At 32.5% G+C, this 18,902-nt stretch overlaps 1 protein-coding gene across 2 annotated transcripts in view; it reads right to left on the reverse strand.

Moving 5' to 3' along the window:
* Positions 1-1,298: 1,298 nt before the first annotated feature.
* Positions 1,299-18,902, reverse strand: part of LOC130899639 (aminopeptidase N) — a 34,131-nt gene continuing 16,527 nt past the window's right edge. For both annotated transcript variants that reach the window (XM_057809713.1, XM_057809714.1), the window contains exons 2-15: positions 16,081-16,138; positions 15,386-15,654; positions 12,182-12,409; positions 11,901-12,053; positions 11,680-11,801; positions 10,815-11,010; positions 9,234-9,384; positions 8,969-9,177; positions 7,621-7,804; positions 6,328-6,529; positions 5,079-5,356; positions 3,700-3,899; positions 1,886-2,200; positions 1,299-1,803 (exon numbers count right to left, since the gene is read on the reverse strand). In XM_057809713.1, the coding sequence (XP_057665696.1) occupies positions 1,503-1,803; positions 1,886-2,200; positions 3,700-3,899; positions 5,079-5,356; positions 6,328-6,529; positions 7,621-7,804; positions 8,969-9,177; positions 9,234-9,384; positions 10,815-11,010; positions 11,680-11,801; positions 11,901-12,053; positions 12,182-12,409; positions 15,386-15,654; positions 16,081-16,125 (2,853 nt within the window). In that variant the 5' untranslated portion in view covers positions 16,126-16,138 and the 3' untranslated portion in view covers positions 1,299-1,502. The remainder of the gene's footprint in view (positions 1,804-1,885; positions 2,201-3,699; positions 3,900-5,078; positions 5,357-6,327; positions 6,530-7,620; positions 7,805-8,968; positions 9,178-9,233; positions 9,385-10,814; positions 11,011-11,679; positions 11,802-11,900; positions 12,054-12,181; positions 12,410-15,385; positions 15,655-16,080; positions 16,139-18,902) is intronic.

An 18,902-nucleotide genomic window follows, 5' to 3' on the forward strand; every position in this document is an offset into this window, starting at 1 on the left:
TACGATGATTCGGCTTAGTTTCCGAACATTCAGATTATGATGTTAATGGGGTCCTAGGTATATGCTATGATCCTTTCTACCCTGGTAGACCGGTAGGTAAATGCGATCAGCTGAAGGGTTGTATTCTTTGTCTACGGTTTTTTGAACCTTAAAAGTTATATATTCCCCTTAAATGGATGTCTACAATTAGTTTTAAACTTTAGTGCAAAATTATACAACTAAATAAGTGTCATGGAAGAATTAACGCACAAAAATTAATACTTAAACATCAAAAGTTCTTGTAGAACTGGAATGTTTTAACTTTGAAATTTCCAACGCAAATTGAACGTGACGATCAGAAACCGCAATCAGACCTGCTAGAAATATAAGTTTTCCGAGAATTTAAATCTGTACCTGGTGAAACTGCAGGCATATTATCAAGTCATTTGATAACAGTCATCAAGGAAATTAAACTTGAAAAGAAAGTAGTGGGATTTTGTAGGAACAAGTGATAATTGCAATACAAACTTTGGTGGATTGATTCCGAACAACAATGCACGTTATCCGGATGACTCTCCGAATTTTCAGCTCATGATCACGTTAAGCCGTATAAAGAATTCTATCACATGGTTATGACCTGATTACTTTGTTCAGTTTCTGATATAGAAATAGGGGGAGCAGCATGAAATTGTACTATTGGGAGAGATCATTGATTTACAAATCTTTATCTCTCCCAACTCGTTATTAAAATTAAAGCTCATTATACTCCTTTGCCATATAGGGTCATTCGTATATTAATCACACGTTAACGGTTAAATATATTTTTTAATGTAACAATGCGTCAAATAGCAACGGGGGACGAAAGTTTCGTGGAATCACATTTTAAAATTTGAAATACTGGAACGCGAAATTTAGACGCGAATAAATAACTATAAAAAATCTACGAAAAGCCCAATCCCACCACCCGAATCTTCGACGTCACGGCGATCCAATCAGAATAGAGTAAAAAGAGTTATAGAGTGGTATTATGTTGTACTTTCTCTATTAGCAGTTCGGGCTCCATACCTCTCTCCCTTTATATTTTCAAAATTAAATCAATTCTATGGTTTCCGAACGACAGTGACCTTGATATGAACTACTTTCCGGAAAGGTCATGATCGGAATACTACAATAGTAGTGAACCTATAGGCTTAGGATCAAAATGTTTCACGCTGGATATGATCGGTGTAAGGTTGTGAACCTATTTTTTGTAAACATTTCGTTCTGTTACGTTTACATTTCCTACGGTTACCGCTTGTTGTGGCAAATAATGAAACAAGTTATTAAAATAATTTTTCTTTACTTCTATTGAATCCCATAATAATTACATTTGATTATAAATAAATTGAATTTTTCAAATATATACACTATTATTAATCAATTCTATATTGATGACTTATAAAAAACTAACTAATAAATAACGAAGGAAAATGTTCCGAAAAAATCGTGTGACATTGAATGTGGTATATTTGTTGATCTTAATTTTAAAATACATTTGTAGAATTGTTATCCTTATTAAAGTTTAACGTTTTTTGTGTGTCATTAACTCCATTAACTTTCATATAATTATCCAACCAAGTTTCAATGACAGGCAAATTCTCATTACTCCATTTTGTTTCTTCCTTAATGTTCTTTAATGCTCTTTCCACAACAAAATCTGCCGTACCAAATTCACTTTGTTTTTCAACATAAAGCTCAGAAACCATATCTAAGCCTTTTTGTGTTTTAAAAACTGTTGTAGCAGAAGTTACGAGGCTGTTCCATAGTTGAGGCTTCTCCTCGAATCTAAAATTTCCCAAGACATGAAGACACATTACAAATTTTGTTGTGATAATGTGAACATACATATTTTTAAATACTACCTCACCTTACTTTAATAGCATCCCAATGTTTTCTCAAAAAGTTGAACAAATTAGTGTATCCATTGGCTCCTCCAGTTAACATACTAAAGATCAAATACATGTCATTATCTGTAAAGTTGCCATTTTTTTCCAAAATCGTTATGTTGAGTAAACGTTCAATTTTTCGAGCATCATTAGGGCAACCAGCTAATGTTTTCAATAAGTAGGTACGTTCACTTGGTATTCTTGTTGAAGGGAACTTGATCACTCTTTCTAATCCAAATTCCCATTCCTCCATTGTTCCCCATTTAAAAACAGGACAAATATATTGATTCGCAACCCTAAAATTAGATATTTACTATTTTTTGTATTGAAATTTCAATTGTTCCATTCAAAATCTATAAACTTTATGATTAACTATATAATGCAACAGGAAGCTCAAGAATATTTCTATCCCAGGGGATCTATAATGAAGTAGAAAACATGAAATGTTAAGGTCTCACGGATTTAGAACATCGAAGCCTTTCTAAAGAAGTGTGAAGAAGTATTAGAAGTTCATGAAAACTTAAGTTCAGTTGGAAGGAGACTAGGCTAGATAAATGTTTTTCTGTGTGGAAAACCGATTTATCTTCAATAGTCAGGAAAATATATTGGATATCTTGGAAAATTTGAGCCTCAGATTTGGTGTCTTCTGGTATCATATCCCAAAAAAGGTATTCATTTCTTATTTCTTAGACCTTTTGATATTTTTATGTTTCTAAATCGCCAGGTAAAAATTTTATGTTTCGACCTGATGTCGTTTTTATTAAAATATGACTTGTCAGTGACAATTAATCAATAGATCACCTACATCATGAATACCAAAATAAAATCCAAATACAAATCTGTTTTAACACAAAAAAATATTTTTCCTTAGTTTTCACATTATGTAGCAGCCACCAATTAAAACTTTACTTAAATTGTTTACGTGTTTTTTATTCTTCATTGACAACTTTCTCGTTCTTATGAATGTGAACCATTTTTAAAAATTCTCTTTTTCGTTCATTAGATTGCGTTACAAGAATTGCATTTATGTATTTTTGATATTTCGTGGTTCGTTAATGCAGTTTTATTTTTTTATCGTATTGATCTTTTAGTCTATTTTCTAAATACTGAGATGTATGCCTTACGTAGACAGGGCAGCGTCACAATAAGTACAAGGGACTTGATATACAATATTACTTCTTTTGTTTTTGGGAGTTTTACATTTTAGTCTTTGCTTTTTGAATAGCTAAGCATCTAAGTTCAGGATCTGATTGTTGGTTAGATCTATCAGCGAAACTTATTATCACCAGTTTTTTGTGGCATAAGACCAAGTTGTTGTTTGTGAATTGTGAGGTTTTTTATGATATGAATTGAATTTATCATTTATGTTTTCAATTTGATTTTTGATCATCTACCAAACGGAAAAAGTTATACAGATATAGAACTATCAATTAAAGATAAAGCAAGAGTGTGTTTTTAGACTTTCAACCAAATATGTGACGTAGAATAATTTCAAGAATGGAATAACATAGATTTAAATTGATTTCAAAGCATTAACGTTTTGATTGAGTCGATTGAATGAACAAATTGGCCCATATTGAATTTTCTCAGGGAAAAATTTTTTAATAAATGAATTTGAATTGAATTGCATTGAAAATTATTGAGTAAGGTAGTACCAACATAAAATTATATATTAAAAAAATTAGGTATATATTAAAAATGATCTAATAAGGAAGCAGCGAGCGTGAATAACACAAATAAACCACGTACAATGAAAAGCTATATCCCTAATTCATTCTAATAGAATAATACTTACGGATTTCCTTCATCTGGATCTGCAGATTCCATCCATACTTTAAATGCAGCTTGTGCTTCATCAATACAAGGCTTGTAGCCAGCTCGACATAAAAACACTTTTGACGAACTTCTTAAATGAGATTTGTCTTCAGCTTCTTCTTCCTGGGTTTCGTTTCCTAATTCTTTGTACAAAGGTGTTAGAAGCAACTTTACGTAAGTCTACAATAGTTGGAATTATAAATGTTATCTTTTGCCAGTTACGCTTCCTAACATTTCTTATTATTAAAAACAGATATTCTAGAAAGTTAGTTATTATATGAGCATTTTAAATTGTATAGCACATTAGAACATATTTTGAAAACTTTTCTTTATGTAGCTTGCAAGACATTTGTATATGTATAACTTTAGCATAAGAGAGATTGAAATGGTCCAAGAAAAAAAAACAGATTGGAGAAGGAAATGCTGCAAAGAAAGTTTACTTATATCTTGTTTTTCATTAGAATTGACCAAATCATATTATACTAATACTATTATGTCTTCACTTAGCAATAGATATTCTGGAGAAAAAAATTATTTGGATGGCCATCAATCCTGGACTTACCCTAATCGTTATGTCTATTTACCCTTATGGGTGTAATATGTGGGGTTGAGTTTTTTTCCATCTTTTTCGGGTCTTTTATTTGAAGTAGTACTGCATGTAGCTTATTTCCTCTGTTCTCAGTTGATTTGTTGATTTCGTTCATCCAGGTCTTTCTTGGTCTCCCTCTATATCTTGCTCTTATTATTCTGACTCCTAATATTCTTCTTGTAATCCTCCCCTTTATCCTGTTTATCTTAATTGATTTTCTCCCATGTATTGCTTTGTAGGTTTTGTATTTAATATCTGTTTGTATGTTTCGTTTCTGATGTGATGTAATCAGGTCTTGGTTTAAATTTTTCGGAGAAATCTCCTTTCCGTTGTGTATATATTTTTTTGTGTCACCCGGTCGTTATCCATACTTCGGTGACATTTGTACTCTTATTTCTAATTTTCCTTTTATCATTGAGCCGATGTATTTGAAGAGTTCTATTTGCCGTATTTGTCTATTTCTTTTTTTATGTCGTGTGTCTTTATTTCTGTGTTTACGATCATCGTCTTGTTTTTATCTATCTTTGTATTCATACTGCATTTTTTGAGTGTTTGGTTGTACAGTTTGAGATATTGGTTTCGGGTTTTTGAGTGCCCTACTTTATAGCTTTTCAAACTGGTTTTAATCTCTTTTATATAATATAAAAGGAATATTATTAGTGATCACTTATAAATATCAACAAATATTAGTATACTTAATTTGATTCATATATTAGTTCTGAAGTTTATCTATGATAAATGAAGGAAAGTTAAACAGATATTTTACTCACTTGAAATTTTTTATGTGCTGATGTGCTATCGATGTGTCTTCCAATATGATCTATAAAAGTAAAAACAGGGTCCCATACTAAATATTCTCGTTCGTTTTTTAAGAATAACGTCATATTTAAAGCTGTAGCAAAATTAAGTTCACCGGCATATGCTAGATTCCAAGCATCGTGTAAAAGTTTTGCTCTAGTGTATACGGGAATTTTTTGGCGATTTTCAGAACACAGAAAATCGGCTAACATGTTCCAATTTTTCTCATCGTAATTTACAGGGAAGGGCCCTATAAAATTACAACAAAATATAATTAACTCCACTTAAAACACATTCTATTATGAATTTCAATGATCATTGACAACGATTTTAATGATGATGACCTATGTCTCTAATGACGATTTCTATGAACTTGAGGTGAGAATTTAGGGTAAGATGAAGCTTTAATTCGAGTCAAATAACTTAATTTACAACTCTGTAAAAACTATTTATGAATGAAAAAAATAATTAATTAAATTTTAATTATCCGATAAGCGTACGCGACGAATGTCGAACTATTAAAAACCCAGTACCCGTGTACAAGCTGCTTTAAATAGTAAATGTTATCGTTTATAAAAACTATAATTAATTATAAAAATTGTATTTTAGAGTTACATCAATATAAACTAGTAATTTGTTAATGTAACTTTAAGTATCCAAGGGATAGTTGACTATATAGTTAACAGATCATAACGGTTCCCATGAGGAGTGATCAGTGTACACCTGGCTTAAGTAATAAATCTTTCCGAATACAATAAAAACTATGGATTTTGGTGGTCAAGGGACATTTATGATCCAGTCACATTAATAAAAGACAAAAATTAGGTAAGCCGAGACGATACGTTAATGGAGGGTAAAATAAGGGACACTTTGTATTACTTAACTATATGATTAACAGACAAATGGTTCCCATCAGGAGTAGTGAAATAATTTAGGCGTAATTCACTGAGGAAGTCATCCGTAGATACAACAAAGTCTTAAGCTACGTTAGATTTCCCTAATTAAAAGTAACTTCTGCTGTTTCCTTATCCGTTTTAGAATTTGATAAGAAAAAATCAACATTAACTGACCCGAAAGTGTTATTTTTTTCACGAATTTAAAAAAAGTAGAAATATGGATTCCATGGAAAATATGCACGAAATGTGATAAATAATGAAATCATGCTGCTTAAAATAAGTACAAAAAAGAAGATTCATTTATTTACAAATCAAAAGCACTTACCAATCTCTTCTGGGTTCACAATTATAAAATAATCTTTTCCGGGTAAATCTTTTAGTTGGATATCTCTTTCTCTTTTCATCCACGTTATGGGAGTCGAATTTCTGAAATCTAAATGATTTTGGGTAACTAAAATAATTGGAATCCACCATAAAAATTTTTCTTGGTCCGGAACATCATGAGGTCGCTCTCTCAAGTAGACTTTCTACAAAATTATATGAATAAATAGATTTTTCAACTATACATATATATGGTGAAATCGATTTTCAAATTTCATCTCACTACTTAAGTTGAAACTATGTGGCAAACTTTTTTATTTTTGGTTTTACTAAAACATTTCTGATAAAGCGTTCTGCGTAATATAAAGCCTAAAATGCAACAATCAAATATCAAGCCTAGTCTTATACAAAATACGAATTTTACTCAATAGTAGAGTGAACGGAAGAATTATATTGAGTTCCTTTGAATAAAAGATTATTTCAATGTAACTACAACTGTTTAGTATGAAAATTCAGATTCAGAAATTATCTACTCATCTTACTAATTATTCTACCTTGACGTAACATGATGTTCGACAATATGTAGTTCAATTAGAAATGTTTGATTGTGTTTTAATACCTCCTGTCAGTATTTTCAATAAATAATTACAATGTCTTCGTTGGCATGTAAACCGATCTAAAAATCTACATATCTCCATATATTTTATCGAGATAAACAAAGAGTACCTTTTTGTTTGAAAATGGATTGAAAAATTCATTTTTGCTATCTTTAGATTGTACAGGTTGTCCATGTAAAAGTTACGTATTGTTAACCGTAGGGCACGAGCCGCCCCTGGGCATCAGATAGTAGCGTAGAATGATTTATTCTGTCAAACACTCTACATGGACATACGTAATCATCCATTGAGAATTCATAATGTTCGAATATATAATTTAGAAAATATACTTGAATATATTAAATATGAGTTCTGATTAGCAGCTTTAAAGGCATATAACTCAGAAAAGAGGGGTCGTATAAGAATTTTTTTTCATGTCACATCATTATTTTCACGTCATCTATTCACTCCCGAATTTTTTTGTTTCGGAACATTTTGTAGATGATCATAAACGCGAATCATATAACAGTACTTATTCGATTATCCAATATTTAATATTTTAGCGCTATGCTCATATCTTTTCTTCTAAATTTCTACATTTTTTGTTGTTATTTGTTATGATATTTGACAAGTATATAATAATTATTACTTCATTAGATCTGTAAACTTTTATTTTAATTGTAAATCTAACCTAATCTGACCTGACTTAAATTAGCAGTGTTATCTTCATAATTTCTGGTCACTGATACAACTGGCAATCTGTCTTTTGTTATCCAAGAAGCTGCTATTTCATTTATTGTTATTGGTTGAGGAAGTTTTTCATCGAATCTTGCTTGTTCAGTCAAACTCAACCAAACATCATCCCCAAAAAATGTTTTGTACTGTCTGTAACCCAATAAAAATACTAAAATGAAATTATACATAAGCAAGGAAAATATTTCAAGTATCAACTTATCGAAAAAGCTCGCAATAGACAATAAAAGCTGAATCTAAAAGACTACAGATATAATATGAAAGAAATTTGAAACAAGTATCTATCTAGAGTTGTCAGATGCAAAGATCAAAATATTGGTGCAAAATTCGAAAATTTCAAGGTTATTGTCGAGACAAATAAATATTCATTGTTAATATTAAAAAGCACAAAACTTGATATTAACGGTTTTTATGATTTATATCGTGCCTGATAGAAATGTATGTGACGCCCGATCTCATTGAAAATACCTGCCTCACACGTCTTGCGCGAAATTACCCCACAGGTGAATAAAATGTGACTAGATTCTTGAGCTTGAACAAAAAGTACAACACGAGGAACAAAAAATTGAAACGAATGTCAACTCGAAAGATTGAAAAATTGGATTGTATGGGGTTAATGAAAATAGAACGCCCTGTTCTTTGTGGAAGTCTCAATTTTATATTTCTGTATTATTACAAAACTTCACAAAAAAAAATGTATGTGCTATCCAGTGTGGGAAAATATTTCCAAATTTAGGAATGTCTGTGCATGCATATCAACTTTATTTCAATCCACCGGTTTAAATTTCAATACATAAATTATAATAAAATTAACTGGACTCCTACTCTAATTATTAGAATCGAAATAAAGTAGTGTCATGACAAGATCGGAGATGTTTACGTCGAAAACTACTGGGAATGATGTATGGAAATATATGACATTAGAAAGGTCTTCTGACTGTCAATCAAAAAACTATTCCACTTAAACAGACACAAAAAAATGCCTGGAAATTAGTCTTTTACGTGGAAATGGTTATCTAAGACGTAATCATGGACAAATCGTGTCTTTCATACATGAAGAGTGAAGCAGCTATTTCTATAGATACGAGATTCAAACAGATGGATAAGCCTGTTTGCCGAGTGTCGTTGAAAGATTCAAGCCAAGATAAGCATATCCAAGGATATCGGCCTATAAAGAGGCGTATGTGCGCAACAGTGGAACTGCAGTGTTTTAAATTTGTTTTAATTGTTCTATAGAACACAAATTTTTAATTCATATAATCCAAATAAATATTTTTAAAAAATGTTTAAAATTACCTGTCCATCATAAATCTCTGCATTCCATGGACGAATGTAGTTTCTCCCAGAGTATAGTTGAGCATCCTGAAAATCAATTCTGTTTTTGATGATGAAGAATCTTGCTTGATAGCCGAACTTTTTCCATATGGATATCTCTTACTAAATTCGTAATAATTGGAATACAACATTGTCATTGGCCAATTGTAGAAAGTGTCGCATTCATGCATCTAAACTTTCAAAATTATTTTTTTAAAAAACTGAAGAACAAAGAAGTATAATTTACCTTTAAACTAGTATGAGCAGCGACGTATAGTACTAAAGCATTATTAATGTGAGCATCACTCCACCAGAAAGGAGTAGCTAGAGCTCCTAACCATTGATATACTAACTCATGTATTATTTGCCACGAGCATCTACTCCCTAATTCACTTTCTCTAAAAATTAAGCAATAATGTTATATAATCTCATTTAACCTTGTATTGCATAATCGATAGAGGCAGTTATGATATAAAACTTTTGTTAATTGAATTACAGTTGCATAATGCGACGGGGACAAAACCGTACGTCTGATGGCACCGGTTCTAAGTTAATGAATTGATATTTACGAAATTGTTAATAGAGTTATAATCAGTGATACAGTCATGGTTTGATAAAGTTTTAAGTGTTGATTAATTAACTAGTAACGAGTGATTTTTTTTGCTGGTATCTTTTTGGAAACACTGTTTTTGACAGATCACGCGTGAATCGTGTCTTGTGTCATTATCAAACTTGTTCAGTTTAGTCTATAATTTAATCATGAATCGACTTACGGACGAACAACGCTTGTAAATTATTGAATTTTACTATCAAAATAAATGCTCGGTTTAGAGAACTGGATTACGCAGTTCTTCCAATTTATGAGCAGTTTGGTCGGCTTACTGAGGGAACTATTCGGAAGGTTTTGACTAAATTTCGAACTCAGTTTACACTGTGGATATTATACTATTAACACGCAAACGTACAGTGAGGACCGAAGAAAATATTGCGGCTGTATCCGCCAGTGTTACCGATGACCGTGAAATGTCGATTTGCCGCCGTTCGCAGCAAGTAGGCCTCTGTTACTCCACTACGTGGAAAATTTTGTAAAAGGATTTGAGGTTATAAGATACGGCTGGTGCAAGAATTGAAGCCACACGATTTCCCACGGCGTCTAACATTTGGTAAATGGGCGCTGGCAAATTTGGAGGGAGATCCAATTTTTGTCGAAAAATTGTGTTCAGCGACGGAGCTCATTTCTGGTTGAATGGATACGTCAACAAGCAAAATAGCCCCCCTTGGAGTGAAGACCAATCATAAGCATTGCAAGAGCTACCAATGCATCCCGAAAAAGTCACTGTTTGGTGTGGATTACGGGCCGGTGGCATCATCGGGCCGTTCTTCTTCAATAGCGACGATAGCCGGAACGTTGGCCGCCCTCGGTGAACAGTTCATCACACGTTTGAGGCCCATCAATTGGCCGCCTATATTGTGTAAATTAACGCATTTGGACTATTTCTTTTGAGGCCATGTTAATGTCTACAGGGATAAACCAGCAACGATTCACGCAATTCAAAACTAATATTGAAGCATTTACTCGTGAAATATCGGCCTATATGTTGGAGAGATTGTGACAAAATTGGACCTTGCGCATAAGCGAAGCCGCGGTCAACATTTGCATGAAAGAATCTTCAAACATTTAATTATACTGATCGTTCTATCGAATCCAATGAAGATTTTATCAATTTTTTCAAATTTTTTGTGGTTTTTTTCAAAATCAAATCCAAAACTTCTTAAAAAATCACTGATTACAACATTTTTACAAAACTTATAATATTGATATACTTACTTAAATAAGAGTACTCCCCAACTATCGGCTGGTCTAGTGGATTGGTAATTTGGTAGCGCAAAAATATCCAATTTTGGTAGTGGATACGGTGTTTGCCAAAATTCCTCCAAAACCTTTATAGCATCTATCACTTTTGCAGAGATATTCTGAATAGCGTTTATAAAATCTGGTCTTGCCCATATAGTAAGACGAAAATCTAAAGAAAACAATATATTTAACTTTTCAAATTTTATTTTGAATACAGTTATCGTCTTCAGAGATTGAAGACGATAACTTGGTCGTCGAAACGCGCGCTAGACAGTGTAATCGTGAGTGTAGGTGTAGTGGTAGTGTAAAACGTATGCTCAGTACTTAAATTATGTGCATGCAACCGTATTCTGACAGTTTGACTAGAAATAAGCCTTCCAGTAGCTTTCTCAAAGAAGCTGTTAATTCTTGACGAGGTGTATGTTCTGTTTCTTCTTGCAGTCAAGCTCGACTTATCAATACTTTTAGTCCAATCCGGCCAAAAAAGTGTAAGCTGTGGATTTATTCAATACAGGACCGATTTGTATGAAAATTTGGATTTAGGTTCTACTTATACTCTATTTGAAAATTTACCCTAAGCGAAAATCGGTAATTAACTAATTATAAGCAAATTTTGTTCTATAAAGTTTTTTCTGAAAGTGAATGCTTTTCGACTTATTCGCGATTGAAATTGTCGGTATATAACATTAGCTGTAAATTTATATTCATGCATCTACTCGTATTCACTGTAATATTTTTAGGAATATTTTTAGTTCCAAATTTTAGAAGAATCAAAAATATCCACTTCAACTGCTGTTTAGTGTATTGATTTACATCGAAGTAAAAACTCAATATCTACCTTTATCTGCTGTTACATTGAAAGTGATGTTGCTAAATTCTGAAACTACTATTCCTATGGAAAAAGTAGCCATTACAGGCGATTTCTTAAAAGTATCCCAATACCAATCCCTCAAACTCTCACTAAAAACATATACATATAAAATATTGGTGAAATGAAGTTATTAGAATTAGTACCTAATTTAACATTTTTCGCTTAACTACAAATGCATTTATACTCACTGGGGTACAGTAGATTCTAATGGCATATTAGAAACAGCAATCATTTTCTTATGTCTCGCCACTGATATTATTATTGGTACTTTAAAAGCTGGTTCATCGTAACAAGGGAAAACGCTCCTAGCCATATTGGGTCTCATGTGGGTGGAAACAAACCTACCACAATAGATTCAAAATTTATATTATATCGGAGACGAATTATAGCTCAAATAATAGTATATCATACAGACGTTATTATGGGTTCAACTATTTATAATTATATTCAGTCTGCTTTTGGTACGTACCATTTTGTTTCTTTTGTCATCGGATCAACATAACTGCTCCTGAATAAACCTTCCGAGGAATCATTGAAAAGTTTACCGGTAAATTGAAGATATACTTCCAACAAAGCTCCTGATTTAATGGGACTCTGTAATACTATGTTATAGAGAGGTTTGTTTCTTACTCTTTCAGCTGATTCTATAACTACAGGTACTGGACCTAAATCTCTTTCAAGCGGATCGCTTAGATTTCTGAAAGAAATTATGAGAAAGTACCTATAGATTTAATATTATAACATTTCTATCGAAATAACTAGATAACTAACAATATCAAAATTATTACCAACTATTCAATCAGTCCTTTTGATTTCAAGAAAAAATGTTTGTGGTTCTAAAAGTCAGCGATTTTCAACCTGTGGTATATATACCACTGGTTTTAGCACCACGTAAAATAAAATAGACAAAAAAACTCGAAAAAATCAATAAATACATTGAGAAAACGGAAATACAGAAGATTAGGCAACATTGGGAACCTTGCAGAATGCCTTCCAAGCAGCACTGGATACACTTTTTGCAATTTAGGAGATCTCATATCGCAAGGAATGATTTATTTGTTATTTGTACGGTACTTTTATTGCAGTATTTGCTTCATTTGGTAAGTGATTATTCAGAAATATCTTTACGTTAGTCATGCGCTCCTTTTATAAAAAATATGGATAAATGGTTAAAAAGACCCGTAGACGATATAGAAGAGCCTTCTGTTCAAGTGTACAAGTGATTCGCCATTTACTTCAAGCAAGATAATAAAATTTGATTATAACCTAATTTGTGAAAAACGTTAAACAATTACCCGGCGTTAGGATTCCAATCAGTGGGAACTTACAGATTTGCCCCCTCTACTGACCTCTGATATTTTTTAACTTAACTTAACTTAATTTTAGAAGAATAATGGTGTTTATTTTAAGTCAATAGGATTAGTATTAACAAACTTAAAGTTCAGAAGTCTGGATTTGTTTTATACCGCTCGAGATCCTTTCCAAATAAGTATTACGTTATCAGCGTCGATTGAGGTCGGCCTGTTTGACAAAATGCTACAGGCTAGAGTGACTAGTCGCTATTTTGACGACAAAGAGTTGATTGGCGAGATAAAATGTTGATCCATTGATCGAAGCAGTGCTGGAAGTTTTCTTTGGTGAGTGCCTTTAGGAGCTCTGCCGTTTTTTTCTTTACCGCTTCCATCGACTCAAATCGGTCAATTCGGTCAAGATTCAGATTTTTTGGTACCAACTTCGCACAGACTTTTGTCTTCTTTATCGGCGTTTACAGCCTTGGCAATCATCCGGATGGTCATTCGACGATCTGCAACCACAATTTGGTTGATTTTGGTCACTGTTTCCGGAGTTGAATAAGTCATAAAGCGACCCGGCGCTGGTCATCTTCAGTGCTTTCTCAGATGAAGCCGCAATTGCTGAAGCGCCAGCTTAATTAGAAGTATAAAACCTTAGAAATCCACTAGATCCTATTTAAAAGAGAGAAGTGGAGCTTAAAAAGATAACAGGGAATAGCAACCTTTTCTTCAAGTAACAAGCATGTTGTAAAAGCTTCATTTTTTGGCCAGCTTAAGAATAGCCTCATACTATTCTGTTATTTATGTTCTTAGTTTTGTTTCTAATCTTCTTTTCGTGATTTCATGCTTAATAATTCTGATCATTACTTTATACCAGCATCAATTATTTATCCATAATTTTCGAATACAAATATTTTGAAAACGGTACGGTAATAGTTTTACCAAGAGTTGAATTGTCAGGAATTGACGGTATCCATTAAGAATGTGAACAAAAGCTCATTGAAGGAGTGCGAACATATAGTATATTTATGATGCAAGTGACGCAAAATATACACTGACTCTATGAGCAAACATGGAATTATATTGTCTGCATACGAGAGTATCTCTGGATCTGCCAAAATTCTTCTCCTGCACATCTCATTCTCCAGAACATCTCATGCACGCAAACTCATCGTCTATTATTTCTTGATCTTCTACCTTCATCGTCAAGTACAATAGCAATAATAGAAACTGATCACGAATTGTACCTAGAACGAAAAGCGGAAGATACCAACACATAAATAGCTAAGTATCTGCTAGCTTTCACCAAGATTTTGAACTTGAGTAATATAATTTTTTAAGAAAGGTCTTATGTTTCACTGTAGTCCTTTTGTAATGATTTGTAATTAATTTTTGTAGTTTCTATTCAAAGAATCACTAAACCAAACAATCGTTCCTGTTTTGTAAGAAGTTTTTGATAATTCTTAACTCGCGATGCCACTTTGAGTAAATGGCAATGGGCGACGGCTAATCACGCCCATTCCTTACTACACCAGTCACCAGTGCAGATCTATATATGTGCATATTAGGGTGTCATATACACTGCGACGTGAAGGATCTATTGTGTCCTTCCTTCCTTGCTGCGATATTGAGAAACCCAGTGCTTACTACTGATTTGTTAATCACTCTCCTTTTAGAGAATGTGATTGCTGAAACTGCCATTTCATATTCTCAACAAAATCTGCACGACAAATTATCTGCCAAGTCTAGCGTTTTCAGGTGTTGTTGTATTCGTAGGTTGTTCTTATTTATGTTGATACATCCAGCAGATCTCTGATTATAGTTTCGCAGAAGAGTGTTTGCCTGTCTCAGTCCCTGTAGGCCGTCCCAATAATTGGTTTTGCTCCGATCTACCTTCTTCTCCAAGTGCAAACCTAGTGAAGGGGATTGTGATTGTTATCAATAATTTGACTCTGATTATTATTAGAACAGACTAAATAAAAATAGTGGTAGCATATCAACAAGCCAAAGCTGTAAGAAGTGTGCCTATGAATTACTTGCTAGCTTTACTGCACTCCTAAAAATACGATGGCCACAAACGGCGAACGAAAGACTCATGTAGGCATAGCCTCATGGGCGACATAAAAAATAAAGACAATGATGTGTATTTGGAAAACAAAATGATATTCGATAGACAAGACAAGGTGTGGAAATCTAGATTGTATAGAAAAGCCGAAAAAATGGATGGACTATATCATAGAGCCAGCGGGTTGTGAATAGTATAATTTTATATTCAAAAGTTAATTTTGGAACTATTTTTTTTCGAACTCGATTACAACATGAATCGATTCTGAAATGATTACTAAAATATCTAATATTTAACGATATATTTTTAGACTCACGCTTGTTTTAGTTCCTCATCCGATGGTATCAATTGGGTGATATTGCAGTGCAATATAACTAAATCCGGATGGGCGTGTAAGACTATCTCGTGGGTCTTATGTTGTATGGTTACATTTATTTTGACTTTTCCTTCGAAGTAGCCATCGTTAGGAAACGGTTGTAAGAGCAGATGGTAGCCGGATGGAGAGGTATCGTGTGGTAGTCTCTCTTGAGATATCAATCCGTGGGCTGCTATTAAGTCTATACTTCTTTTCTCTCTACCATTGATCTAAAATATAATGAAAAGGTGAGAGAGAACCAGTTTGTTGTGATGAGAAAGATAAATTACAAAGGGTTACTACTGAAAGTACTAGTCAAAAGTTAAATTTTTGAATAAAAATTGTGTTAAGATCAAAAACTAAAAACTAGATTCTGGACTGATTATAAATGCATAAATAGTGACCTAAGCCCTTGAAATAATCATTTATGTTTACAATTCTTCCTATAACTTTCGTCATATATTTATATGTTTCTAATTTGTTATTATGTACGTAAAAATTTCATACGTTAAAAAGTAATTGAAATGTCAATTTTGCGCAAAGTGTTTCAAACTAAAGACGTTATGCAATATAACCGCTTTAATATCTCAGTGTTTTTTTCACAAGTTAACATTAAGTTATTAATTTTTATACTTTGACCATGCATTGATACTTACTAAAGGTATTGATGCTAATAGTAATGTAACGTACAGCCTCCACATAATTAAGAAGTATCTGGAAGATATGAAACTAATTATATGCACATTCTGGATCAGAAATATTATCGGATATTTTGAAACATAAAAAAACAAAACAAGTTATTTTTACAAGATCCTAGGTTCACCGAGACAAGAGGACACCCCCGACACGGTAAATCCGCATTTCATAAGCGGATTACAACTATTCTTGCCGAGGAAGGTTGGAAAAGATTTATCTAAACACACACAGACATTAAAACGTCCAGAACAAGAAGCCAAGAATGTATAGCCAACAGGCTCATCTCTTAAAAAAAAAGATATCTCAGAATTTCCTAAAGAACTCAGGGGAGAGGACGGAGCCTACGCGCTACAAACCAAAACCACCCTTTTCCATACAAGAGGAGTGGTACCATTCAATTCATAATAAAAGAACACGAACGAAATCCATAAAAAATTTAATTCGAAATATTATAATTAGTTACTTCTACTTATTTCTATTCAATTTTATTCAATGCGAACAAATCTTTCGAAAGTTTTAGCCCACGTTCTTTTTCTTAGGAATATTTTCGAGTCCAAGGTCGTGAATTTGTTGTCCATATGCCCGGTCGTGATCTTTGAAACATATATCTTTATTGACTTTCATGTTTTCATAATTCATGAGGATTAAAGAAAATGATAAGTTCATGAAATATAAAAAAACATTCGAAACAAAGAAACTGGAATTTATGGGGACAAAATTTCAAAAAAAGTACGAGCTAAAAGGAAAAATTGGCATGAACCCACAGGTAATCATTTATATATAAACTATAAACCTAGTTAATTTCTGTGGACGTATGTTTTTCAGTATATTAAAATTTAAAGTTACATTTTCAAAATAAAGACGATTCATTAATTTTGGTTCGTAAAAATAGTTGTGGTTTTATTTTAAAGAAAAGGCATTTTCCATGGACGGTTTAATGAAATATCTTAGGTGGAAATTTTTAATTAAAAGAAGCTGACGGCGGACAATGGTAATAGAACCTAAGAAGAACAGCTTAACAAAAAAAATATGGGGAAATTCGAAATTTCAGATATTAGTCCTACGTCCACCAAACGCATTAGTTTGCCCAATTGTGCATCCGTATCTTGATGACAACGAATATTGGTAGCATTTCGAGCGAATCCATATATGTGCTTTTGCAATTTATCATCTCAGCTTGATATTGGCAAGGATAGACATACGGATCGTGAAAAGCTGACGTGACATACTTTAAGACTGAGCAATAAGAGATAAGACTATTGCTAATGATTCCAAAGATGATTATTTGTACATTTTTTTATTATTTCTACAATTATTATTATTATTAAAACATTGAAAATATATTTTATGTCGTATATTTTTACCTAAATTGTGACTAATTAATACTTTTCAAGGTAAATTTCAAATTATTTATCGACCCGTAAAGCCCGAGTATAAATTTCAGTTGATTTCAGTGAGGCCATTAGAGTTAGAGTAGGTATATCTATCTATCTAATTCTACTTTTGGTACAATATTGATTCACGCACTATCTGGTTCTAAATAAACACGCTGTGATTTATATATTATTCATAGGAAACCACTTAATTGGATGACAAATATATGACATAACTAGGTTGGTTGTTCTTCTAAGTACACATTCTCTCTAATGGTATGTTAATGTTAAATTATCTATTTAATCAATTATGTAAATAGACAGCGAAGTAGATTAAAATAGAAGGTATAAGAATGTTAATAACTGGAAAGGGGACTAAAGTAGTCCCATTATATAAATAAATAACAATTCAAAAATCAAGCATACTGATTGAATTCAATTTTGAAAACTAGAACTAAGAAATTAAATAGTTTTTCTTACAAGGGTATATTGTTAATTATTCAATTTCTAAAACAGATTATAAAATCTTTTTTTCTTCATTTCAAACACTGAAAACTATGTGTTTATATAGAATAATAAAACGAAATAATTTATCAAGGAATTTAATCAAATACAATGAAGGCCCCCCTTTTTCACGTACCACAGTAGTATGCTTTCAACCAAGTTGCTTAATAAATATAATAAGATATCTGTCCAAAGTTCTGGAAGATATATTCTTGAATGGTATCTGGCCGCGTATATTGACTACCTTTGATACCTATACACCTGCTCTTTTTACCATCCACTACAAGCAACTCAATGCAGCGTCGAAACAATTTCCTCCTCGACCATAATTTTTAATATGTTCGTGACTTGGATTTTTCTATTTATACTTGTCATTAATAGAATATAATGAAGTAAATTGTGACACTTGACTGTTATTTTGTTGCTTTCTTCTATTTCTTTCTGATCTACATCGCCTATTAACTTGCGCATGAAATAACAGCGGCGCCTATATTCAAAGGCGCTAACAATAATTGAGACTCCAGGAACGGAATACCTTAGTCAGGCTGATGATGCAAAGATGTCAATTGATGACTCCATATACCTATTCGTCTATTTTCTGATAATAATCTATAACGAGGTTCATCTGTGGAGCTTCTGATCCCTCAACCGCTATTTTTGTTTGCCTATACATACTCAATAGTCACCTGAACCTAAAATTAATATCACAGATTCTTCTCCCAATTATTGAAATGAATATAAAAATGTCTAGCATTCAATAATCTGCAGGTATTAAAATTTTAACGTGCCGTAATTTCCAGGTAACAATCATCATTTGCATTTTTTTATTCTGAGTCTATTTTTTTCTTAGCTTTATTAAAATTAACAAAACTCATCAAAAATTTTGTGAAACCGTTCAATATTTA

This window comes from Diorhabda carinulata, chromosome 11 (genome assembly GCF_026250575.1).
Source record: "Diorhabda carinulata isolate Delta chromosome 11, icDioCari1.1, whole genome shotgun sequence".
Taxonomy (NCBI): Eukaryota; Metazoa; Arthropoda; class Insecta; order Coleoptera; family Chrysomelidae; genus Diorhabda; species Diorhabda carinulata.